The sequence below is a fragment of the Anas acuta genome, chromosome 19 (genome assembly GCF_963932015.1).
Source record: "Anas acuta chromosome 19, bAnaAcu1.1, whole genome shotgun sequence".
In the NCBI taxonomy this organism is placed as follows: domain Eukaryota; kingdom Metazoa; phylum Chordata; class Aves; order Anseriformes; family Anatidae; genus Anas; species Anas acuta.
In genome coordinates, this window is record NC_088997.1 from 1,931,223 (window position 1) to 1,956,479 (window position 25,257).

The 25,257-nt window shown below is 50.1% G+C and overlaps 1 protein-coding gene across 3 annotated transcripts in view; it reads left to right on the forward strand.

The window, feature by feature from the left end:
• Positions 1 to 25,257, forward strand: part of ACACA (acetyl-CoA carboxylase alpha) — a 93,643-nt gene that overhangs the window by 46,338 nt on the left and 22,048 nt on the right. For all 3 annotated transcript variants that reach the window (XM_068655943.1, XM_068655945.1, XM_068655944.1), the window contains 7 exons: positions 7,584 to 7,853; positions 8,212 to 8,309; positions 9,048 to 9,168; positions 9,611 to 9,721; positions 21,384 to 21,527; positions 22,249 to 22,369; positions 24,980 to 25,076. In XM_068655943.1, coding sequence (XP_068512044.1) covers positions 7,584 to 7,853; positions 8,212 to 8,309; positions 9,048 to 9,168; positions 9,611 to 9,721; positions 21,384 to 21,527; positions 22,249 to 22,369; positions 24,980 to 25,076 — 962 coding nt within the window. The remainder of the gene's footprint in view (positions 1 to 7,583; positions 7,854 to 8,211; positions 8,310 to 9,047; positions 9,169 to 9,610; positions 9,722 to 21,383; positions 21,528 to 22,248; positions 22,370 to 24,979; positions 25,077 to 25,257) is intronic.

A 25,257-nucleotide genomic window follows, 5' to 3' on the forward strand; every position in this document is an offset into this window, starting at 1 on the left:
TACCACTGTGGCATCAGCTGTGCTGAGGTAGGGCTTGTCTTTTCTGTTGGGGCTGTGCTACGCGGTCTGAACAATTACATTTTCTCTATGTGAAAAGGGGTCAAGGCACTCTTCCTCTTAAAGCATTCAGCTCAGCTGAGTGCCCTAATTGTTTTAGCTAGCTGGCGAAATTGAGAAGCCGGCATAAAATCCCGGAGATTTGTGGTCAGCGTGTTCAGCTGGATGTTGACAACCGGAGTTGCAATCCCTGCTCTAATGCGGGGCGCAGAGAGAGAGCTCGAAGCTGGGATCTCCCATCCTCGCGGAGTTTGCAAGCAGTGCTCTGGGCTAACCTGGCTGACGCTGTTTGTCTGTGTTTTCAGGAAAATCTGTGAAATGGGAAATACCAAGAACTTTCACAATACAAGAGGTTTTTCTCCGCTTAGCTTGTGACCACTTCATGTAACCCACCACCTCATTTGGCAGTAATTATCTCTTTGCTAGTAGTCTCAACAAAGAAGCCAAGGACTTAATGGACCATGAAAATACAACTTGCTATTTATTCCTAGACAGTGCTTGCTCCTGAGCAGAGGATCCCGTGTCTTGTCACGGCCACGCGGGGGAGCTTGCAGTGCTGCTGGCCGGGCCGGCTGCCCTCGTAGCCCAGAAGACATCGTTAATGCGGGGCCTTTTTCTAGTCCCTTGCCCACGCAGCACAGCCAGAGTTCTTGCTGAAACGCATCTGCTGTGTCTTTGGACTGCAGACAGAATCCTGGATGTTGCCTGGAGCTTTCTGCTAGACGGTGTTGGTTCCGGATCCTTCACACTAAGCTCATGAACTGTCTCCTGGTCTCTGGTTACCCTTTCTTGTGTGCCCCCTATTGCTGATCTGGCTGCTTTGGCACCTCTGCTTACATGTGAGATTGTTCCAATAAGCTCTGCCTGCTACCAGAAAGCGTCAGTAAGCCAGCACACTTGACAAGACTGAATTCGCAGCCCTAAAAAGTTAAGAACAGTTTGTAAATAATTTTCAGAGCTGGTGGGTGTAGAAGAGAGCTGAAGGAGACAGTATTTTATCAGCAAAATCAAACACCAGTCAATAGCTTCCTTGTAATGCTCTGGAGTGCATTACTGAATAAAGACTGTGGGACAATCGGGCCGTAATTTAATGCACGACTGTGAGCACGCCAAGAACTAAGCACCAGAGGATGCTCAGCCTATCTCCAGTCTAGGACAGACTTGGACCATTGAAATATGCAGAGAAAACAAAATTGCATAAGATTACAAACAACTACATTTACTCTAAAATGCTTTTAAGGAGAGAGTTTTACGTTCATACCATTGCCTGGATGCTTATCTAGATTACGCCACAAGACCTCTATCATTCCTGCTTAACCCAAATAAATAAATGATCTGGAAGCCTTTCTGTTTAGTGGCACAATCTTCCATGATTCTGGCTAAGATCTTTGTTGTAGGGGTGTGTGACTGGGACTTTCTGCTCTGCTGTTGGGAGGGATGGGTTTGGAAGGATGCAGCACTGAGTCCCCTTGGCAGAGCAGCCACGGGCACCTTGGAGTGTCCTGCTCTGCCCTGCCTGTCTTCGACACCTCTGATGGTGCTGTGCAGCTACGTGGCTGTGCTAGAATAGGGAAAACTCGGAGAGGCTGCAATTGTGGGAATGCAGACAGGCACACAGCGCTAGATTTCAGGAGTGTGTAACTCACGTGGGATTTAAAACCCTGTCCCTTGCAGTAGTTCTGCTGCAGGCACAACCTGGAGCGTAGTGACCCCCTCCTCAAATGCCCCTTGAGGATGGCTTTGTGCAGAAGATGAAAACAGCTGAAATCTTAGTGTAAGAAGGCAATTCCCTCAGCCTGATGGAGAACCCAGTACGTTACTGGTCATTCCTGAGCTGGGCGTTGATGTTTTCCTGTAGCCCTCGATGTGTTTTGGTGACACTTTACGGTGATCCTTTGGCACTGGGACCGCACCATCCGCTGAGAAGACCCCAACAAATCTTCAAGGACGAGGAGAAAGCGAGCGCCTGCAGCAACACCCCGCGTTACCCTTCATCTCCAGCTCATGCGGTGTCCCTGCACAGCGTGCCGTTTTCCCTGTTGGCACTAGATGTCACAGTTTTTCCTTCTCAGTAGCGTGAGGTTCAGAAATGGTCCGCAGTCGGAGCCGTGAGCTGGAGCACCCGGTCCTGTGAGCGGGGAAGATCTGGGCTCTGGCCAGGTGAAGCTCGGTGTGGCGGTGGGCAGAGGGCAGCTCCCCGCGCCGCCCGCGGCTGCCAGGTGGAGCTAATGAATTTTACGCAAGCAGAGCTTAATAGTTGAACCGCATGTTCTGCTTTGTCACCCCGTGTTCCTGCATTTTACGCCAGGCACAGGGTGTTAAAGCATCAGCCAGGCTGCCTGCAGCAGGTGGATCAGGTAGGAAAGGCGGGGAGTGCGTGGTGCCAAAGCCAGTGAATCCCCAGGAAGGGGGATGGAAACAAACCATGCAGCTGCTTCCCCCATTCCCAGCCCGCCACTGCTTTCCCCAGAAATTCCCGTCAAAATAGTTGTTTCTCTCTGTATTTCCCAGCCCTTTTCTTGATGAGTTTTGGGAGCAGTCCTGACCCGAAGGCTCTGGTGGCGGTGGGAATGGGTTTAAACAGCAGGGACAGCTCTCCGTGCCGCGCGGCGAGTGGTGTCTCCTCCTCTCCAACCCTCGTGGTGTGATTTCAGACCGCGAATCCTCCTGGAGCAGAACCGTTTTAGCCCCTTTCAATGAGACGCTCGGGTGTCACAGGGAGACGTGGGGGTAGGGAGCAGAGCACGTTTTTGTTATTTTTGGTAAAGGAGGGAGTGTCTGGTGACAAGCGGAATACGACACAAATTAACAGAGGGTCCCCCAGCATCACTGAGAGCTGTTTTTTCCCCACTTCTATGCCGAGATCATTTGATACAACCTTAAGAGTAGGAGGTGTGGGGGGAGGATGGGGCTGGTGGGGGGTTATTTCGAGTCCTGTTAGGATGGATGCGTGTCGTGTCAGTCCGTGGAGCCTCTGGTAGTGAGCAGGAGCTGTGGAGCTAGGCACGGGTACTCTGTGCTGCCTCGAGTTGTTGAGGGGTCGATATTCCTGCAGGTTGGTACCCTCAGCGTGCTGCTTCTCACACTGCTGTAGACACAGAAAAAGGACTGAGTTTTTGAAAAGCTTCATGTATGTCGGAGCAATACTACAAGTCTGAGCTTTGAAAAGGCTTTTCTTAACAACTGGAGGTTGTGAGCCTCTGACACGCATCTCTGAGCTAGAATTTATAACTATTTAAAAGATACATTTCTAGAAATTTATAAGAACGTAACCCAATTTTCTCGAAGTGTTCTGAAATCCTCAAATGCCTGCAGTACCAGAGCACAGCTTTTGTATTTGGATGTAAATGTTTGAAGACCTGTGTGCAGAAAGCTCCTCATAAAGGTTTGCCATTGGTCTCTGTAACCCACAACTTCACGAGATGCAAACTATTTCAGCTCGAGTTGTCCAGCTTTACACCCTGCCTCAGGAGAAGTTATTTATTGCTTCATTTTGAGAATTTCATCAGAACTGCTCCTGTTTTGGTGCAGAAGCTGGCAGTGCTGCTCCCAATTAATTCTGAGGGCTTGGACAGGAACGTGAATTTGATGGGGAATTTGGTCGGGGTTCAACAAGATGCCCTTGGCTATCCCCAAGAGACGTGGTTCCAGCTTCAGACCTTGCAGCACACAAATGCATGCGGAAAAAACGAATTCTGCAGTCTTCGGTGGCTTTTTTGTGCTTTCCTTGTGGTGCTGTGCATGCCCGTCCTCTGTCACCAATCCTCAGCTTCCCATGCAGGAGGAATTCCCATCTTGTTCCTTTCCAGCAGCCTTTCAGAGCCAGCACCTCGCAGCTCCATTTACCGAGCGGGTCCCCTCTCTAGCAAGGCACCAAGTCTGAAGGCCTTCAGCAGCCCGTCGTGCCCTCCTTGTTGGAAACAAAATTTTGCAGCTTTTGGGCACGTGTAAGTGCAGAGAGGCTTTCTTCCAGGCCTGAAATTCTGAAAAAGGCAACGTGTTGCTGTGCCCTGCTGGGGTCACGGTGTGGGTGCATGGCAGCAGAAATGGGCTTTTGGGCATCTTCAGCTACAGAACTCCCAGTGCTCATGGGCCAGACCCTGCTGTTGTTGTGTTTCCTCTCTTGTTGTAATTTAGCACATCACACATACCGGCACACAGCTGTACTTCCACTGTATGTGTATTTCTAACAGGTAGAACACAGGGCACAGCTGTGGCAGAACAGCAGGACAGCGTTTTGTGCTCTTTGGGTTCAGCTGTCCAGCTCCGAGGCTCTTCGAGACCCACGTCCAGCTCTCCAGATCTGGAGGTGAACAAATAAAACCAAGCATGGCGTGAAGTACCTCGGCTCAAACATTTTCCTAGCTGTGAGAGAGGAAAAAAACACACACCTGGCACGGCTCGAGCACAGATGCTGACACAGCCCAAGCTGTTCTGGTCTCCAGCAGGTTTTTTGTCCACTGCACATCCCCAGGAGGTCCAGGTCCTGCAGGGACGAGGCTGGGGGGCTCCTGCTGCCTGCAGAGCAGCCCCATGGCCCCGACCTCCCTTTGCTCAGCACCGATCCTGCTCTGCACAGGGAGCCTGCAGCCGGTCCCTTCCCCATTCCCCTTGCTGCCTGCTGTCACCAGCCCCGGCTGCCACTGGCAGTCAATTTGTAACTGCATCAGCGTGTGTATTACCGGTCACATCGATAGCGCAATTAATGTTGAAGTCAATTTTGGTGTTAATTTTAGGCCATGATTAGTGTTGACACTGTGTGTCAAACGAACGGCGTTTATGAGCGCCATGAAAACGAACCTTCGTTAATATCATGTTTTTACTGTCCCTTAATGGCTGCATTAAGGCAAAGAGCTGGTGGGAGAAGGTGTGTGTAAAATTATATATCTAAAACTTGGGCGTAATGTATGTGTGTCAGGCCGTCCTGCCTTGCCGGTGCTATTCAGGGAGCAAATGACATCTGAGCACTGAATCCTAATCACAGTTCGGAACATCAGAAATAATGATCACTTCTGATCGGGGGCTGTGAATAATTCATCCGCTTTGATTTCCACGTTCTGTCCACTGATACTTTTCAAACCAAATGTGTTCCTACAGGAGAATAATGGGCCCACTTCTTATGGAAATACCGTGGCACAAATCATTTTGCCAACATAAAAACAGTTAAATAAGACGGGTCCTGCTTTTATTTTCTCCTCCCTCTCTTCTTCATTCCCGGGCGTGCTGGGAATCGAGCTGTGGCAGGAGGAGCACTTCCAAACTGTGCTGGCTCTTGAAAGCGCCCGGTTTGAAGCCCCCGCCGCTTACCCTCACCCTGTATTGTTCCCACCGCGCTCTTAGGTGATTAGCTCAGCCTGTCTAATTAACCTGGGAACTCTCCAGTTTTTGGCGTGCTGCCGTTAACTTAAGAATCTCATATTATTTTATTTTTTTTTTTCTGCAATAGGAAGCTGTCCTTTGCTTCCCATAAATTTAAACAGAATCTAAACTGGTCATACCAAAAACCCCCGAGTTGTGCCCTGTGGTTTTAGTGACCGGGTAAATGGCACAAAGCAAGCTCTGGACAAAAAGACACGCGGGTTAATCGAGTGATGGGCTTTGAGTTTTACTTTTCTGAAGCAGGCTGAGGTTGTTCCGTATTTCTCAGTCATAAACTGTTTTCAGGAGTTAGCGGTTGCTGTGCCCTGGATGGGCAGTTTTTCTTAGTCTGCTAATGAGAATTAACAAAAAGGATTTTATTTATGAGGGGCCGCATAATCTCAGTCTAGGGAACTATTGCAAAGCCTCCGCTATGATTTTTCTAAATAGGAAATGCTTTTAATTTGGCTGTTTTCTGTACTAACGTCAAAAATCACCGGGCTGGTGAAAGCGAAGAAAATTTCTTACATCGGGACAGGCAGAGGCAGCGGTGGTGCCCACTTTGGGGTTTTAGTTATGGTATGACAGCAGATTAAAAATAAACCTGCAAAGCAGCGATGAGACGAGCTGCGGTAGGCAGCAGGGGCTAGGTGGGCACCCTCTGTCTCTCCGAGGCTAATCCTGAAACCTTTGACTTGGGAGCTGCAGACTTCCCTAACCTGCTGTGTCTAATTGCGAGCCTGCCCCTAGTTGAGAGTCAGGTCAGAGACACGACGGGCAGCCCCCAGCATCTCTTTTCCCGCAGCAGTTAGGTCGGAAGGACAAAGCTTCTGTTTCTTCTCCCTTTTTCACCTCTGGTCTTTCTTTTTCTGCTATGAAAGTCCAATAATAGAGGAGCAGAAGTCCGAGAAACCCCTCTGGCTATGTAAGGTTATTTGGGATGAATTGGGCTGCTCTCCCAGACTCTGGCCCAGTTGTCTGCGTGCCCTTGGTCTCTGTACTGAGTAACTTCTGGTCTATGTGCCTGACCACAGCCGCATCCAGTTGTTTTACAACATTAAAACTTTTCCCTTTAATTTTGCAATGATCCTGGAATTTCAGCAAGGCATCCTCTGACCTGTAGGGATTTACGCTCTGTGTATCTCCCTCTTCCAAACACTGCAGTTGGGTGCTAGGATGTAAGGGTAAATCTGCAAATATTCAGAAGCAAACAAATGAATCCCATGGAAGTGAGACCAAGGAGAAGGGAAGCACCGTCTTGCTGCTCACCTCTCAGACGGGGAGGAGGAAGGGAGGGATCTGTCGGTAGCCGGCTGTGGTATTTTTGGATTGCTGCCTGCTTTACTTCCAATGACCCTTTGATTAATTCCCCCGTCTTTTTATTTTTTTTAATGAGCCTATTATGGCATATCTTATTGCAGATGCTGATTGGATCTCGACTGTGTATCGTGCCATTTTGATTTGGATTAAATGGCACATATCTATCTGCTGCTTCTCCCCGCTCCCCCTCCCGATTTAGTTCATCATGTGCAGAATTCAGAGGCCCCGCAATGAGAGCTTCAGCCCTCCTGATTGCAGAGGCTGTGCAATCGGCTTGAGGAATGTGTACTCAGAGCTTATGATCCTTGGGCGAGCGGGGACTGGGTGATGCATGTGGCTTTCAGGGGACGCTGCGATTTCCATCCCTTAATGCCTTCCAGGGTGGCCAGCTCCCCAGCGCGGCGACACGCGGCCGTTCGGAGATGGAGACGGGGGGTACAGATGCCGCTCGTCGCCATAAGATGGGCCAGAAGAGATGATCTGGTGGTTTTAAAGAGAAAAAAAAAGAAAAATGCAGCTAAAAGCATTGCTTACCCTGGCTGGTTTGGGAAGAAACTGCTGCAGAATCTGGGAGGGAAAAGGGAAAGAGGCAAAGGAATGAAAGAAAGACAAATAAATAAAGGGGGATAGCTATGAAATAAAAGGGTTATTAATAGTGCCCCTGAGGGGCTCGAGCCCTGCCAGCTGTGCTCTGTGCGGGCAGCGCGTTGGAGCCGCTGGTAGCACAGCTCCCCAGGACAATTCAGAAATGCAGCGTCCGTGAGGGACATGGGCCTCGTGTCAGTCCCTGCTTCCACATCCTGAACGTACGTAATGACTTCTTGTTGTCCTCTGCTCCTTGATTGCAGATTGGGATGGTAGCTTGGAAAATGACCCTCAAGACCCCCGAGTATCCAGAAGGCCGCGATATCATTGTCATTGGCAATGACATTACCTACCGGATCGGTTCGTTCGGGCCCCAAGAAGACATGCTGTTCCTCAGGGCTTCGGAGCTTGCCCGAAGCCATGGCATACCCCGCATCTACGTGGCTGCCAACAGTGGAGCCAGGATCGGCTTGGCCGAGGAGATTCGGCACATGTTCCACGTGGCGTGGGAAGACCCGGATGACCCATACAAAGTAAGGAGGCATGGGAGTAAGAGGATCAGCCCAGCACATAACCTTTATTATACACAGCCTCTCAGAAGCTCAGAAGCTCAGAAGCTCAGAAGTGAGCTGCGTGCTTGCTGGGCTGTTAGCTCCAAAGTTGGTATGGGGTCTCTCAGGCAACAGGATGGGCATCCAGAATGAATTAGTGCTAAGTGTTGAAAGCAGCCCTGGCTTTCACTGACCTCAGCTGGAGCTCTGAGGTTGAGACAGGATGCCTCTATCACTCTCAGTATCTGTTCCCTTGAAACTCTCTCTTTGGGTGGGTTACTGGGGATTGGGAAGGGCCTACCATTGGGAATGAGATGAACGAGCTGTTTTTTGCCTACAGGGATACAAATACTTGTACCTGACGCCTCAGGACTACAAAAAAGTCAGTGCTCTGAACTCAGTTCACTGTGAACATGTGGAGGACAACGGAGAGTCCAGGTAAGCACAGACATGTCAGAATGAAAAGCTTTCTGCTCATCCTCGGGTGCATGAGAAGGCGATGCGTGTCCTGTCCTTGTCTTCAGCTGGAAAGCTGTAGCTCTGTGTTATCAGGACATGGAGCAGCAGAGTACAAAGTCGTGTCGTGCGCTGCCCTGCTGGAGGTAGCGCTGTGCTGGCACTGTGCTGGGGTCCAAGCTGTCCCCAAGGATCCTGCAGTGGTAAAAGCTCTAACAGCAGGATGATGATTCCTGCCCAGAAATGAATTTTGAAAACTACTTTTCTGGTAGACTCCAGAGTAAGGACAGAAGAATCCATGAGTGAGGCCAAGGCCTCCATGCGTTCTGGAGGGGAAGAAAAAAGTAAAGAAAAGAGACGCGTTGTAATCTCTTGTCCTATTTTTTTGTTCCTTTCGGCTACATTCTCTTCCTTTCCTGCCCTTTTTTCTATAATCAGACTGCTCCTCACGTCCTGTGGGAATGACAGAGTGCTTTTCATGGGATTCCTCTCCCCTGGCATTTGTTCTTCGCAGCGCTGCTCTGACTGCGCATACATCGGGCTGTTCGTGGTGCTCAGCGAGGCTGCAGAATGAGCTCGTGTACTGGTCCTGGATGGGTTTTATGCACATTATTCTTCTGAGCCTTAATGATATTTAGTCACTTTTCATTTTCGTTGTAGCAAACCGGTTCAGCAAATCACTGGACCTTGTGACTCAAAGGCTGTATGTGTCTCCCTCAGGTATAAGATAACAGATATTATCGGGAAGGAAGACGGACTTGGAATAGAGAACCTCAGAGGATCTGGCATGATTGCTGGAGAATCATCTTTAGCCTATGACAGTATTATCACCATCAACTTGGTAATCCCCCACTGCTTTCTGTTCTTCAAACTGTATCATCTATTTCAGCTAAAAATCCTGTAGTGCTATCCAGAGATACATCTGGGATCAGCCTTTTGGTTGATGTAAATTGGCTCCTGTAGGCTTTGAGCAACACTATTTGCACCGTTACGAGGCTGGATCCATCTCAAACTAAATTTAGAGCACTTTTAGAAACAGCCATTTGGCTTCATGTCTGCTCAGTCTATAAGTTACTGCTTCTCCTCGTTTTTAAATAAAATACACACATGTTCAGCTAATGTGTTTTTACAAAACAATAGGTCTGGAGTTCTGCAATGTAGATTTTATAACCTTGTAATACAAACACAACTAGTTTTATCTAGACATCTGAATCAATAGGTTTTGGCTGTGTGGTAGGACAGAAATCAATGTGATTTTTTTTCTTTCTTTTTTTTTTTTTAAGGTTACATGTCGGGCCATTGGAATTGGAGCTTACCTTGTTCGGCTCGGGCAGAGGACTATCCAGGTTGAGAACTCTCATATAATCCTGACCGGCTGCGGAGCTCTGAACAAGGTAAGTTTTTTACATTTCAGTCTTCAGAGCCATCTGAAGTGAGTGGCTGTTTCTCTGAGTTCTTTCTTTGATATATAAGGAGCTGGCAGCACTGTTGTTCTGGCGGGTTCCTTTTGCTGTTAGCTTCTGGAAGAGCTGTGAAGGGGAATCTCAGAGGCTGAACCTACCCTGGTTAGGCTCCTGATCAAAACGAGAGATGACACAGGGCAGATCTGGGAAACTTTAATGATTTTTTCCTTTATTTTTTTTTTTTTTCTGGTGAGAAAGCAGTCCTTTCATGCGCCTGTTTCTCTTGACAAGAGCCACTATTCCAGGCATCCTGGTAGGAGATTGGCAGGGGATGCAGGCAGGACCGCAGAATAAGGGCTTGAGCATGAACCAGGTGAAGGAGAAGGAGAAAAAGCTTTTAACATGGGCTGTGTGCACTGACTGAATGACACAAGTAGAGAAGCCCACCGACCGGGCAGCATCTTCTCCCACCCACTGTGTACTGTGATAGGGGAAACAGGGTTGTTGCCAGTGTCTGGAAGAACGTGTTTTGAAATCCATGGGCCAGAATCACCATGAACTTTGTGTTAACACTGAGGAAGCACCGGAGCCTGGGGAAGAGTGTGTGAACGGTGATTTTCAAGGGGTCAAACCTGCTGGAAATCTCAGCTGTGCAGGGCAGGGGGGAATAACTCAGGCTGGAAGCAAACTCACAGCTTTCCCTACTAAAGTGGCTCTTTTTTTTTTTTCTTTTTCTTTTTTTTTTTCCCCCACCAGAGGCGATTTTTCTCCCTTGCTGCCCCAAGCCTATTAATATCACAGCCCCCGGCTCCTTGTCTGTCGCAGACACGGCTCGCAGCCGACTCCGCTCTCGTCCCTCTCAGCGAGGGCTTTGTTTACGGGAGAGTTGGGATTGTGCGGGCGCGAGTGCCCTTCCCCATTGTGCAGCTTTGTTCTCAGGCACTCTCCAGCACCTGGGGTGGTTGTGCTTCATCGCAAGCTGCGTTTCAAGGAGTGCCTGCCCGACAATGGGAGATAAAAGGAAAATAGTCTCTCGTTGAATTATTCCCCTGAATAAAGGGGGCTCTGCAGAGAATGAAGCATTGATCCTATCAACTCCAGGATGCAGTACCCTCAGTTAGATCTCTTACACACATCACACACACCTGCATCAATGGAAGGAAAAGAGGCATTTGAAGATCCATCCTTTAAAAAGAGATTGAGTCAGTTTAGTGCTTGCTGAAGTGGAGTATGTTGCCTGATTCCAGCTGTCATTTGTTGGGGATCGGGGTCCTGCAGAGTTTCCCAGATGGCACAGGCAGTCTGTTCAGTCCTCCGCTCCCGCTCCCTTTCGAGGTTTAACTGCACTCTCTGCCCATGGAGAGAATGTTGGTTTCTCTAGGACTACTGTAATCTCACTAAATTTTTGGCACTTAAAAATTAAGGATTTAGTCTAAATTAAGCAGCTGACATCTGTCAGGAGGCAGAGGCAGAAGGAGAAGCTTTCTGGGGCTGACTTAGCCCATCCTATGCCGAGGACTCCAGCGGGCTGAATCACTCCGTGTGCCCTTTTTGCTACCTCCATGCTCTGCTGGAAAGGCAGCTAATGTTGTGTAGGCACTGAACCCCTTCCTGCCGAGAGGTCAGGCAAAGGAGGAACCTACTGCACCTTATCCAGCTCTCCCAGTGAGAGGACTAAAGCCCAGAGCCACCAGCAAGTTGACCTGTCCGTGAACAGCAGGAGATTGGGAGCCCCCCTCAGGGCTGGGTGCTGTGGGGTGTCCTGGTGCACACGAGCTCCGTTTTTAAATCCCTGCAGTTCTGGTGAGAGTTTCCTGAATGGATCCAGCTGTAACCGTGTCCCAGAGGTACGACAGAGCGAGGTGACCTGGTGCTAGCCTGAAATGACCAAGCTCGTTCCAGCTGAGATCTGACGCGGGGTGTGAAGCACACGGTGCACGCTAACAGCTTGCATCGTCCTGTGATGGAGGCACAATCCGCTTTGGATTGCACTCCCTCTCCCTGTCCTTATATCTAACCCGTTAAATGCTTTTCCTGTGGCTATAGGAGGACATTGGTTTGAATTTTCTGTTGGCTGGAAGTCAGGTCTCTCTCAGCCAGGGGCCAATTAAGCCGTCCTCCCTTGGAGGGATGCAGAGGTCCTTCGGGCACGAGGCGTGATGCGTCTTGTTCTTTCCTGCCAGTGCATGAATAAGGCTCCAGAAGGGTCTGGTGCTGGAAAGCTGTTGTGGTTTTTCTCTGTGGAGCAGCTGAGCCTCGCTTCTTGATCCCTTGGATGAGATGCTGGGAAGGGCCCTGCGCAGGAAGGCAGCGCTCCTGGGTGCCAGTGCGAGGTCACCCACCCGAGGGGCAGGGTCTCAAGGAAAGGTCGTGCCTGAGACAAAGATTTGGGCTTTTTCATCGCTGACTTTAATTACTGCCTTCAAAGAAGGTGTTGTATGAAACTCATCCGTGGCCTCGTGCCTGCACACGTACCTTCAAAATGTCTTCTCTCTGTAAGAGAGCGTGCCGTGCCAAAATGTTTCTGCAGCAGTGGAGACAATTAGGCTTGCAGAAAGCAGTGAGGTGTTGTTTTATTTTTTCTGGAAAGTTGTTTGTTTTTTTTTATTTTCCCGTGAAATATTGGGTTCTTTCCAGTTCACAAGGGGAGCAGAGGAGGACTGTGAGAAACATTACGTGCCGGCAGATCCATTGCCGGTCTCGTTCATTATGTAAAACCAGCCTGAGGGTTTGGGTGCAGAGGGAAGGGTCCAGCTGCCAGCCCCAGCCTGCAGCCTGTAACTTAGCGATGAGCTCAAGGTCACGATGGTTTCCAGCCGGAGCTGCTGCCTGGCTCTGCAGCCCGGTGCCGGCGTGCGGGCTGCGTGCCGTGCCCGTGTCACCGCCGCGTCAGGAGAGAGGCACAGCCCGCTGAGCCGCCTGCCAGGTGGGTTTAGGGATTTGCAGCCCCTCTGCCTGTCTGGGGGACGGGGGAACTCCGGGAGGTTCCCCGTGCTCTCGATTAAGCCGTCTTTGTTTGCAGTCCGGACCTAGGGGCAAGGGAGGGAGCGGAGGGAAAGGTGTGATGCCCCGCGGCACGGCCGGTGCTCGGCGTGCGGGGCACCGGGGCTGCATTTCATCCGTACCCCTTTTGTCTTCCCCGTTGCATTTCAGCAGGGGGTGGAGAGGTGGAAATGACATTTCATTCCTCTCCTGCGAGCGTGTGCGCGCGCCTGTGCTGAGCCCGCTGACCCCCCTGAAAATTGAAATAATGATAATGCGCGTCTCCTGACTGCATCAAAGTATCAGCACATCAAAAGCCAGGAGGCATGAAATGCAAATGATAAAGTGAAAGCAGATGGATTGTGCATGATCGCCTGATGCCCAATGAATTTTAAAAGGTGCTGGTTCACATGGGGAGAGGGGCTGAAATAAACACGTTATCCCTGCAATTTTTTTTTGTTCTTGCCGCTCACTCCTGACAATATTTTTTCACACTTCAGCGAGCAGCCACTCCATCTCCCTCCCTCCCTCTCCCTCTCTTTCTCTCCCTCTCTCTCTCTCGCTGTCTACCTCACACACGTCTCGGGTCATGTCGCCGCAGCTCCGGTGGAAATAATAAGATATAAACCACGAGGTTGTTATTTGCATAGAAATAGCATGGAGCCCCAGGCAGCATGGGAGAAGGACACAGAGATCATTTGTCTAAAATTTTAATGAAAACTTTTGCTGAGGCAGAGATTTTTTTTATTTTTTTTTTTAACTTTCACTGCCTCCCCCTTTTTCCACCCCCGTACCTGCCTCCACCTCCCTCGACTCCCGTTCCTCGTCACCAGCTCAGCGCGGTTTCCTGCGAGGTGGGTGACGTGCTGCTGCTGTGCCCTACCCACCAGCTAATTTCCAGATTTCCAGCAGTTTCCTTCCTAGCAGAAGCAGGCTGCAGAGCCCAGCGCTCCCCATTTATGCTCTGCTCCCACGGTTCAAGCTTCCAGGCCTGCCTTTCCTTTCCGTCCTCACTGGGATGTTCCCAAGGCTGTTGCTGACCTGCTTTTGATTGCTTTGCTCCTCCTCGTCTGTCGTGTTTGAAAGAAGTCCCATCTTTAAGGCTGTTTCCTTAATGCAAACAAAGAGTGGCTGTCGGTCACACCCATGCCCATCCCATGAAGTGTTTCATGCCCAAAATGTGTCCCCATGGCACCTGGGGGCTGCCTCTGGTTCAAGCCAAGATCTGTCACACTCTGCCTGCTGTCCCCAAAGATCTTCTGTACCTTTCTCAAGTTCTTCCCTTGCCGTGGTGTGCTCCCTACTCTGACCGTGTGGGTGAGTGAGAGCAGCAAAAGGACTTCTTTCCTAAAAAAAACAAAGTTCTTCCTTTTATCGTAGTACATTTCCCCCTGAAGGAGGAGGCTGTGGATCATGGGAAGAGCGGTCAGAGATGTCAAGAGCGAGGAGTCCACGTAGCAGAGGGGTGGGAGATGCACGGGTGAAGTGGTTGAGGCTATGGACACCGACTGGCAAGGAGGCATTGCTGGAGAACAGCTTTAGGAGGGACGTGTCGGTGAGGGGAACCGATCAGTGGAGGCTTCGTGGTTTGCTAGTGCAATATGGCAATAGCTGAGAAACCTCAAAGGCTTTAAAGACAGCGACTGTCCAATGACCTTCCCTGGGTACATCTCCCAGCAGTGCGGGCGTCACCGAGCGGGGTCAGGGCACAGCAGGGTGCGTGCGTGGGGGTGAGTCCCCGAGGACTTGGTGATACACCAGACCACTGTGAGGATTGGTTTGACAATCAGCATTGAAAACCCAGCACCCCAACAACCACTTCAAGAATCTCCTTGTCTTATCCTGCCGGCTCGGCTCTGAGGCTGATGCGTGAGGAGCAGGAAGCTCCCACAGCCCAGCCCGCCCGTCTCGGGCGAGTGATCAGTCGTCAGCATCGCAGGCGGCAATATTTACCCTTCGGTTTCACAATCTGGAAAAATAAATAAAAGCCCGGTGAGATTGATGCTGTTCGGGGGGTTTTGCTGTAAAATACAGAACGCGAAAGGCTCTGTTTTTGAGATTCGAGGCAGGGACAGCTCAGTATCTGCTCAAGATGACTCCCAAGTCTTGGATTAGATCAAAGCAATCATGTGAGAGCAATCATGTGAGTTAGAACAGCAAGTGCCATCCCTGTCATTCAAAGAGGCATTATAATTATTAATGCATGATATGAATCTTTCTGTAGTGGCACAGCAAGACTATTAGGAAGATACGTATGGGCGCGGGGTGCTGGGGAATGCTAATCAAACAGGGCCTAAGCAGTGCCAGCCAGGGACTGGTGCTGCAGCAGCGCTGGACGCCGGCTCCTTGCCCTTCCCCTCGCTCCGAGGCTGCTCTGCTCTCAGCCCCGGTGCTGGGGGAGGCCGGGGGGGTCCCTCTGCTGCCCTGGGTGCTTTCCAGGGTGGCTTCTTGGGTGGGGGCTGCTTCCCTCGGCTCTCTTGGAGCTGGTGCAGGAGCCCAGGGTGCTGCTGGAGGCCCCCGGGCACAGGTCCTCATCGCTCACACCCCAGCAAAGGCAGTCGGGTGTGAGAGCCGAGGTCAGAGCCGAGCTCCTGGCAGGGGCAGGCTCAGCCCCACGGTGAATTCGTCCCTGCTGCTGCCCCTGGGTGTCAGCACAGGCTGGGGGCAGTCCTGGGGACACGAAGGTCTTCGCTCCATGTGGAGAAGGTAATGCGAGCAGGGTGGATGCCCGGGCTTCAGACGAGTGCAAGGAAACAAACACCAGCCTCCATTTCTACATTTTATTTTTAATTGCCTTTCTTTAAGTGGTGATATTTGTGTATTGTTCCCATTAGAGACAATTTACGTTCCAGACATCGCATTATTGGTCCCTTTATGTTTGCTTAGGGAAGAAGGTCTAATAGATTTCTGTTGACTTTTTTTTTCTCCCTCCTTCTATCATTTTTAATACAGATCCTGATCAGTTTATCTACGTGGACGGGGCTTGTGCAGTGTGGGCGGGCTGTATTTATTCCCACTAAATAGGAGCTGAGCGTATCGGCACGTATTCTGCCTGCGCCTTCCAGAGAAACACCCGTGTATTTAAAACCTCCTTTCTATTTAATGGAACAGAAATTACATCCTGGTTTCTGGTGATTCTGTAGGACGTGTTTTTACTGGTGTGCTGGGTCCAGACATGTCACTGGAGCTGAGTGGAAGGAGGCATCTTCCAAATGTGCCCCAGCATACCCGGTCCTGCCCTCCCCTCTCTCAGGCTGTCCCGAGGAGGGTATCAGGATCTGCCTCTGGCTCTTTTCTACCGTGACTTGCAGATAAATTTTCTGCCATTCTGGATGCTTGGGTGGGAACTCTAGGAACTGCATTGGGAAATTGTCAGATATTTTATGATCAAGCCCCAAACCGTGCTGCAAAGTGAACAAAGTCTCGTTGTCCTGCTGAAAGAGGAGCCTGTGCTGGAGCCTGTCCCCTTGGAGGGGGTCTGGCCGAAAGGCTGCTCTTGGGGCTCAGAAGGTGACCAAGGGAATGACCAAACCCAAATCTTCAGCATCACGGAGACGATCATTAATGCCGTTTATAGGGCTGGTGCCTGGAGCAGGGAACCCCTAACTGAGACAGATGGGATTTACGAGCGGTCGGACCATGTAGAATAGGGGGCTGTAATTTGAGTTTGCAAAGTATATTGAGTCCTTTTGATTTACCACAGACTGATGGAGTGACCTTGAACAAAACATGCGGTCTCCCTACACCGTGAAAGGAGAGCTAGGCAGGAATTTTTCGACAAGACATTTTTCATTTGAGAATGCCAGTCCGCTGAAACGGGAACTCTTTGGGAAAAAAAGTATCGGTTTTGATGAATTTCTCATTTGAATTTTTTCTTTTTGTCAAATGAAAAGCTCTTTTTTCTTTCCAACTGATTTTTCATTCCGAATTAACTTTTATTTCTAATACCTACAATAAATACTTCAGAAGTCAGAAGCAAACGTCCTGGCCCTGCCTGATACTTGCTCAGATCTCGAGATCGCAAATTTTGATTTTCTGTTCCAGAAGAGGAAGCTTTCAAAAATCCCCGTAAATTCTTGCAAGATGGAGCAAGCTGTTTCCTCCCACTCCCATTTCATGTTGCCAGCTGCCTTAGTAAGGGGCTTTGGGATCTTCAGGCACAAGGTGCCTCCGAAGGCAGCTGGATGTGCCTTCCCCTGCTGCCTCCGAGGTGCCGTGCAGGTGCTTCTTCCCCTTCCCCCTCCGTCCTCACTGAATTAAAGCAAGGAAAGGAGCCCACCGGCCAGACCTGCTCCTGGATTTGCAGTCAGTAGCCATCTCCAATAACCATCAGGCTGTCAGCGTCCCCCCCACCTCCCCCTACCTCCCACCTCCCCCATCACTCACCAAAGGAAAAAAAGAGCCGGAGCCACAGCTCGAAATATATCATGCAATAGTGTATCATGAATTTCTTGTGAATCACATTGGTGAAGCAGGTTTATTTATTTCTGAGACTTTAAATCAATACAAAGTAGGTCTCTTAGTTCTGAAGCTGGGATGGAGTGTGAAAAAATGAGCCCATTGTACTCTTAAAACTTTGGGGAAAGGAGATGACAGCTATATAATTCCATTTACCAGGCACTAGGGGCTTTAATGTGAAGGTGACAGGGAGCTCTTTGTGCATTTAGAGCACCATATCTTCTAAATAAAAGATCTGTAGACTTGATAGTGGAGTATAGCTCTGACTTTAATAATCTCCAAGCATTAGACCGAGCCAATATGTTCCCAAGTCAGAAGGGTCCCCCACCGAACGCTCGTAAATTAAAAGTGCAGGAGCTGCACACGGGCCTGGATTAGAAATGCAAGAACTGCAGCCCCTGCCTTCCCGGGCAGAGGAGGTGTCTGTGCTCCCTCGCCTTGTCTGCAGGATAAAGGCACGGCAGCAGCTCTGCCCCGGGCACGGCTCCGGCTGGCACCCGTCCTCGCTGGGCTCCCCTGCTCGCTGCTGCTGCTCCTCTGCCTCGGAGGACGTGATTTGGGGGGAGGACGGAGCCGAGAAATGAACGCCCAAAGATCTGTTGAGGCTTGGCTGCACGTAACAGCAGTCAGGTTTTAAGTTCCTGCATTGTGTTTTCTGATGAGACATTCGTTCTGATCATTTCTGCCTGTTTATGAAAAATAGGCTATTTATAGTACGTGCGTGCGCCTTTTCTGCTTCAGGTTTCTGGCAGATAATATAAATTGTGGGCTGGGAATTGCAATTATTGAAATTATTTGGATAAAAATCTGGCACTTATATTCGATATAAACACATGATATGCTCTGAATAATAACGGCACTTATGTTACATAATGATTCCCATTCAAGCCCTCTGCTGTCATTTTTGCAGATCTTTCATCTCTGATGAAACGTGCCAGCCCAGCCAGCCCCGCGGTGCCTGTGTCCGCTAACCGGCAGCTCGGTCGCTAAAAAGGAGCACCCCAAAAGCAGCTGCACATCGCAGCATAGAGTGCTCAGAGGTGGTTAAGGTGCCTGTGACGTGCCTACAGACCTGCTGAGGATGGTCTTTAGAGGCTAAACGGGCTGCTGGAGTGCTGGCTCCCCTTTGTACTCTCCAAAAGATCCTCTAAAGTAAAACGGGGTGGCCCACAGCAGCGCTGAGAATGGCTTTTGGAGGACCCGCTGAAATAGATGTTGGCAGTGCTCCGTGTGGTTTGTAAGCACGTGGCATCAAAGGTTGTGTTACCTGCAAATGGTGTGTGTCCCTACAGCCCGAGCTGAGCTCTGACACGTGCGGTGCTGCATCGAGCCTCTCCTCCTGCCCAATTCATTGCTGTCCTCATCCTTCTGCCGAGATGGAGGCACACGGGAGGCGCTTTGTCTTGTGCACCTCTTAAATGCACAGCTTTCTGCTCTCCTGAGAGATTTGTCTTTGGGAGCACAGGAGGGGGAAGCAGAGCGGCTCACCTGAACCCCTCCTGGGGCTGGAGCGAGCCCACCCCTTCTGCGCACGCGTTCGGTTGCTAAATCGGAGCCTTGGGTAAGCCTCGTGCTAACGCTGCTCCCAGCTCCGCACCTCCCCGGCCAGCCCACGCTCAAGGGCTTGAAGTTTCCCCTTCGGACAGGTCAGATCCTGGTTGTAGCCGATGTAACCCTGTGCTGCCTTTCCTGCTGTGAGTTCACATCTAGCATTCCCTCTCTAAGCAAGGTGGCGACGTTTCTGGAGCCACTCGTGGCTCCGCTGGCCGCGTGGCTCACTGGGGGCATCCAAATCCTCTGAGTGCAGCAGCAGCTCGGGGCCTCTCCGGCAGATGTGTTCTCTTTCACCCTCGGATATTTTCTTGCAGAAACATTTATACAGCAATATGCATTGCACCATTTAAAATTGTTAATTGGAGATTGAATTACTTGTCAGCCTTTAAAAATGTAGTCCTCGGAGGTCAGCGGGGAGGTGGTTAGCGGGGCTGGATGGATGAGCCATCGCGCTCATTTTTTTCTCAAGCCCAAACATCAGTGCCTGCAAGCTGCCTTAGCCCTTCGGTGCCTTTTAACCTCTGGCACCCGATTGGGGCTGAAGCTGGGGGGGGCAAAACAAACCGACAGGGTCTCCGATCACCCCGGAGAGGAGAAGACACGGGGACAGCGCCAGCCGGTGGCATCCCTGGAAGAGCCCCGCTGCGCCTGGCCCAGCACTGGGATGGAAGCAGCTGGCTTGGCGTTGGGGCTGTGAGTAATCCCGCTCTGCTTTAGGGCTGTGCTCGTCCCTCCTGCTGCACACGGGAGCAGCACACACACGTCCAGACGCAGACGGAGGCGGCACAACTTCCCAGCGCGGCTCGGGAGCTCGCAGCCTCGGCTGCCGAGTAAATTCTCGCCCGCGCGGCGCTGCAGAGGGATTTCGTTCGCGCAGCCCCTCACAATGCTCTGCCACTTCACTGAAATGTCTGGAGCACTCGGGAAAAGGAGCTGCATATTTATCTTGATCTCCAAAAGGGGATTTAAGGGCGAGAGCAGGCGGTATATTAGGCTGTTTTCATTGCCTGTCAGCGCTGGTAAACCTGAGCTGTCTGCGGTGTCTCCAGATAAGCAGCGGCAGAGGCCCATTTTGCATGTACATACGTTTGCATTAGTTCATAGATGGGGAGTTTAAATCCTCTTTATTTTTATTTTCCTCTGTGGAAAGCATTTAGCGAGACTTGTGTCTGGCATCTGGAGGCCCGTGCTTTCCTTTTCTTTGAGCCTAGATCTGCGCTGCTGTCCTTCTGCCCTGCCTCTTCGTGATGCTGACTGAGTTTGAGGAAGAGGAGGGTGTTAGAGCTTGGGAGGCAGCGCCAGGGACTGCTCCGTGCAGGGCCACGGTGCTTGTATTGCCTTCCAAATCGCTGGGCGAGTGCCACAACTTCTGTATCTAAGCCTCGGCTGCCATCTGTCTCGCAGGGACTGTTGTGAGGATCGCCCGGTGCCTGGGAAATGCTGAGTCCCGTGAAACGTCAGATCACGGGGCTTTTTTTCTTCCAAAGAGGAAAAAAATAGGGACTTGGCAAATGTCCCTTAGGCGATGCTTTTGGAGGACACAGAGCCGTGACCCCAGCCGCGATGACCTGGTGTGCAGGAAGGAAGCTCACGGGTCCAGCAGCATTTTGCAGCCAGCTCAGTAGCCTCATTTCCCATCCCGTTAGCACCTTCCTGCTTTCTGCCCCAAAAGCTGAGTTCTGAGAACCGTGGCCTTCCCCTGCACCCGTGGGTGAGATCGGTCAGGTCCTGAGCACTCAGAGCAGGAACTCGCTCAGGCACCGCTCCTACGGGGTCGGGGCTGCCCCCACCTCGGGGCTGCTCCTCTCCCAGCCCCTTTTCCTAAAACGAGCTGCACTGGTTGCTCGCTGGGGGAGGACAGGTTGTTTGCGTGTGTTTGAGGGGTTTTTAAGATCTAAATGAAGCAGGTATGTAATGCCCTCTGTCTGTTGGAAAGACTCAACCCATAAAAATAACAAACGGCATGTATTTGCTAGAATGTCAAAGTTATGAGTTTATTTTGTAATGATGTGCTCCTGCCTTCATGAGGTAAACTGGCCGTGGCAGAGGTGTTATTAGTAATATGGACTCAGTGGAGCAGAAAGCCGAGTGACCGAGAGATCAGTGTATCAGTCAGGGAGAGGGCAAATGGAAAGAGACAGCGGGAGAATGAGAAAAGAGCTGCGCTGCCTGGGCTCAGATTAGAGATGGAGCCGTGCGAGAGAATTGCAAGTCCAGCACTCAGCCTCATTCCTCCTGCTCTCTCCGAGGAGCCGGTGGGGCTTTGTCTTTGCCATACCCATCCCCGTGCAGCACCGTGGTTTTCTCCCCGGGTGGAGGTTTGAGCGGGTCCCGTCCACCAGGCCCCATAGCGGGAACAATTTTGGCTCAGAGAGCTGAGCTCGGGTCAGCCCTCAGGAGACTTGTTGATGTGTCAGCTCACTGCTGGCTAGGAAGGGTAAGAGATAGAGCTGCCTGCTGCCTTCCCACGTGGTGTTTCCCTTGGAAATCCAAACCTGAAGATCTTACCCACGTGCAGGGCTTGGGAGCAGTTTGCTCTGCCCTTTGGTGTCATCGTGTTCATGATGTGCTGCAGGGACGGGCTTGTGTGCCATCTCCTTACTCAACACCTCCTTGCCACATCTCCTCCTCTGACGTTTTCCCATTTTTCTTTTGAAAGGTGCTTGGACGGGAGGTTTACACCTCCAACAACCAGCTGGGTGGCATCCAGATAATGCACAACAACGGGGTGACGCACGGCACCGTGTGCGACGACTTCGAAGGAGTCTACACCATTCTGCTGTGGCTTTCCTACATGCCAAAGGTAATTCCTGGCCCTGCAGGAGTGTGGTGGGGCACCACCTGTTTATTCACTGTGTTCACAGGGGTTTGGGGGTAGGGGAGGGTCTCTGAATCTATGTTTTTTTTTTCTGTGCTTGTAGCAAAATGGCTTAAGGTCGTGGTTGATGCTGGTGGGCATTATGGTACTGAAATCTACAAAGCCATTTTTGACCTAAGGTGCTGCCAAAACCTGGATGAGGGGCAGTGTGGCACTGCCACATGTGTTGGCACATCTCCCCCCAGCGTGCTGTCCTTAGTGCTCTGGGTAGCGGGATTTGGTGTCAGTGGTGCATCGTCTCTTACTGAAAAGGCTCTAAAAGCTCCTCTCGGAGGCAGTAATTTGTGGGAGCTGATGGATGTTTGTAGGCTGCTCTGCAGCCAGGAAGGAGCAACAAGACCACGCAGGTCACCTTCCTGCAGGACAGAGCGCACGGATTGAGTCGGGTGGCCTGGGTGCTTTTAAAAATTAAATCGCAACCCCTTGCTAATGCTGGCAATCCTGAGGTTCAAGAGCAAGGAAAGCACAACGCATGCAAGATGATGCTGAAGGAGGGGCTGTGGAGCACCCTGGAAGTTCCTTCAGGCTCTTGCTGAGATCCCGTGTGGCCGGGCTGTACCTTGGGGGGAAGGAGGACTGATGAGCTGCTTTACGGTCAGTGTTTGGTGGGAGAATGACTTCCTTCAATATTTTTCTTTTTCCTTAGAGTGTATACAGCCCTGTTCCTATCCTCAAAGTCAAAGATCCTATAGACAGAACCATAGACTATATGCCTACCAAGACTCCCTACGATCCTCGCTGGTTGCTGGCTGGCCGCCCAAATCCAAGTGAGTGCAGCTGTGGTGGTGGGGACGTGTCCTGAAGTGTCTTGTGTCAAGGCTTCATCAAGGATTCGTGTCTCTTACTGCTTTGTCAGTGGTCCAATTTTGACATTAAATTGTTGATATTACTCATGGTAGCCTATGGCATAATTGGAATTACAAAGCCTGGAGAATTAAAGTACATCAGCAAATGAGGCAGGAGGCCCCGAGTGCTAACCCCGCAGATCTGGGTTTTTCTTCGACTCAAGACGAGTGCATTTTGAAGCTTGAACCTCTCTGCTGTGTCTTGAGATGCTCTAGATCTGCTTCTAGACTTGAAGTATTCCTTTCTTCTTCCTGTCAGCAGCCAGGTAGCCCATCCAGTGCAGCTAATCCTAAAGGACAAAGCTGGCTGGGATGGGGAGAAAGCCTGAGGCCTACAGACCGAATATATTTCAGAACTTATAAACTACTTAGTTCTGAGAGATTTAAATGTAATATATAAAAATAACATGTAAATAATGAGTGCTTGAGAACATTTACAGGTAGTAGTTAATTTTATAGACTTTCTTTTTTATGGTTCAGTGGAAAGTGCATGTAGGAAGGTGTTTCTGGTAGAGGAATCACAGAGCATTCCTGCAGAGCTCGGTGAGTAATTACATCGGGAACACTGCAAACCACTGAGCCCCCACACATGCTCTTGGGGTTGTGCAGCCTGTGTACGTACAAGCTGCAAACTGGGTGACCATTATGCCTGCCGTTATTAACGAGTTTGGGGGGCTAAAATGAGATTTGTGATAAACTAAGTTTTCTGGTTTTGGATAATATTTTTTCATCATCTCTCATGTAATTCATCCAGCTGTCTGAGTGCAGCAAACGCTGGCTTCCAAATCGAGTGACTTCAGATTTTAATTTAGTGGAAGCGTTAAGGAAAGCAGATGATTCCCTGTGATAAGTTAAAGCAGATATCTCCTAGGTGAAAAGTTAAAGCCATTTATTAGAGGAGATATTGCCGTGATATTCTTCAAACTGACGCCCGACACGAGGCCAGAATCTAAACGATCAGCTTTGGGCTCACGATAAAGAGATAATTTTGAAATGGATGGTCACATTTTACAGTGGGGCCACAGAGGCAAGGAATGTAGAACACAGTAATTACAAGTTTGGTCTTGATAAAACACTCTCCATCCTGTTTAAGTCAGCAGAGGTTAGCTTGCTTGGATCTCCACTTTTAATTGGTTTTGGACTTGGGTTTGCAGAAGCAGAGGTGCTTGTTCAGATTAAAGCATTCCTCAGAAGCTGCTTGCCAAGGGGGAAAGCTGGGAGATTTTTTTTTTATTTTTTGGCAGAAGCTTCATGAAGTCCCAGAGAAAAGCAGGTGCCCAAAGAGAGTTGTGCTTTTTGTAGCTGTCTGGGTGGGCAGCACACCTCGGTGCCTTGTCTGTGGGATATATGGCTCAGGCTGCCAGGAGGACTGCAGAGAGCTACCTTCAGGTCCCCCCTTTTTATTTGTCACACCCCAAATCAGCGTCAGCATCCAGCCCAGATGGAAGAGAAGCACAGCGTAATCTGCCCCCCTGCTCCCTGGGGGGATAATTGTCACCCCAGAGTTTTATTTGAGGAAACGTGTGCGGATTGTTAGTCACCAGAGCTGGTGGCTGGGTGTCAGCGCCTCTGCTGGGGCAGGAGGAACCCCAGGGCTGACACCATTGCTTTATAAAGGGCAAATAATGCTAGGTCGTAGCATGACCAGGGGGACCAGTTCATAGTTAGTATGGTCAGGGTATATAATTCACAGTTTTTATGAGCAGGGTAACCAAGCCGTCGTGCTTCAGGAAGGAAGTCAATTGTCTGCAAGAGTCAGGAGAAGTTTATTCCCCTTTGGGCTGCCCAGCCGCCTCGGTGAGTGCTGTTCAGGAGAGGTTTGCTCTCCTGGAAGTGCTGCGAAGTCGCTGCCTTCCTTGGGCAAGTGCAAGGTGTGAGAGCATGGCCTGAGCTGGCACCGTGATGCCTACAGTATCGGCTGGTGGTTTGTGCAGAGCAGGCTCCCAGTACCAACCGTTTCTGTTTAATTTTTGTCAAAGGCTGTGTGAAACCCTCTCAGAGGGGGGTGTCTTATTTTCAAGTGTCGCAGACTTTTTTACATTTAGGTCCTGAATTTCTTCTGCACTCTTTTGTTAAAAGAAATATGAGGCAGAATCGGGAGAAAAACGCGAGCCAAGTTTTAGGACAGAAATAGGCATTTTGCAAAACATCTTTAATGACTTTGCTGCCTTTTGACAAATGTTTGTTGCGTCTTGGAAAAAGCAGCTATTTATTTAAAAGCATGCGAAGTCCCTCTGCTATCCGAACCCCATCGTTTAACAATAAATGATGCTTTTGCTGATAAATGACTGTCTTTATGTAGACTAGCAAATGAAACAAGACATGATGGCTGAAGGCAGACAAACGCTCAGCTGTCTAATGTTCCCTTGTATTATAATCTGTTTAAAACTAACCAAATAAATAAAAAGACATTTCCATGTGCTCCAGTTGGCATTTTAAACAAGTTTTGGTTGGTCCTTTTATGTTCCCTCTTCTTCCTTCCTTCCTTCCCTCCTCCCTCTTCTGATATTGCCTTTTTTCCCTCCCTTTCAGGTCAAAAAGGACAGTGGCTGAGCGGTTTCTTTGACAATGGCTCCTTCCTGGAGATCATGCAGCCCTGGGCCCAGACAGTTGTGGTTGGCAGAGCAAGGTAAATGCTGAGACATTTTAGATGCTTGTAGGAAGCGTGTTTTCATCGTGCTTTGCATTTTTTTAGAACCTCGTTTCAAAACTGCTAGTAAAAATAAGTTGTTGGGTGAATCGGATGCCTTAGTTTTACTTCTTTGCCACGTGAAGCATGGACTGATCATTTCTTCTGTGTTGCTTGGAAG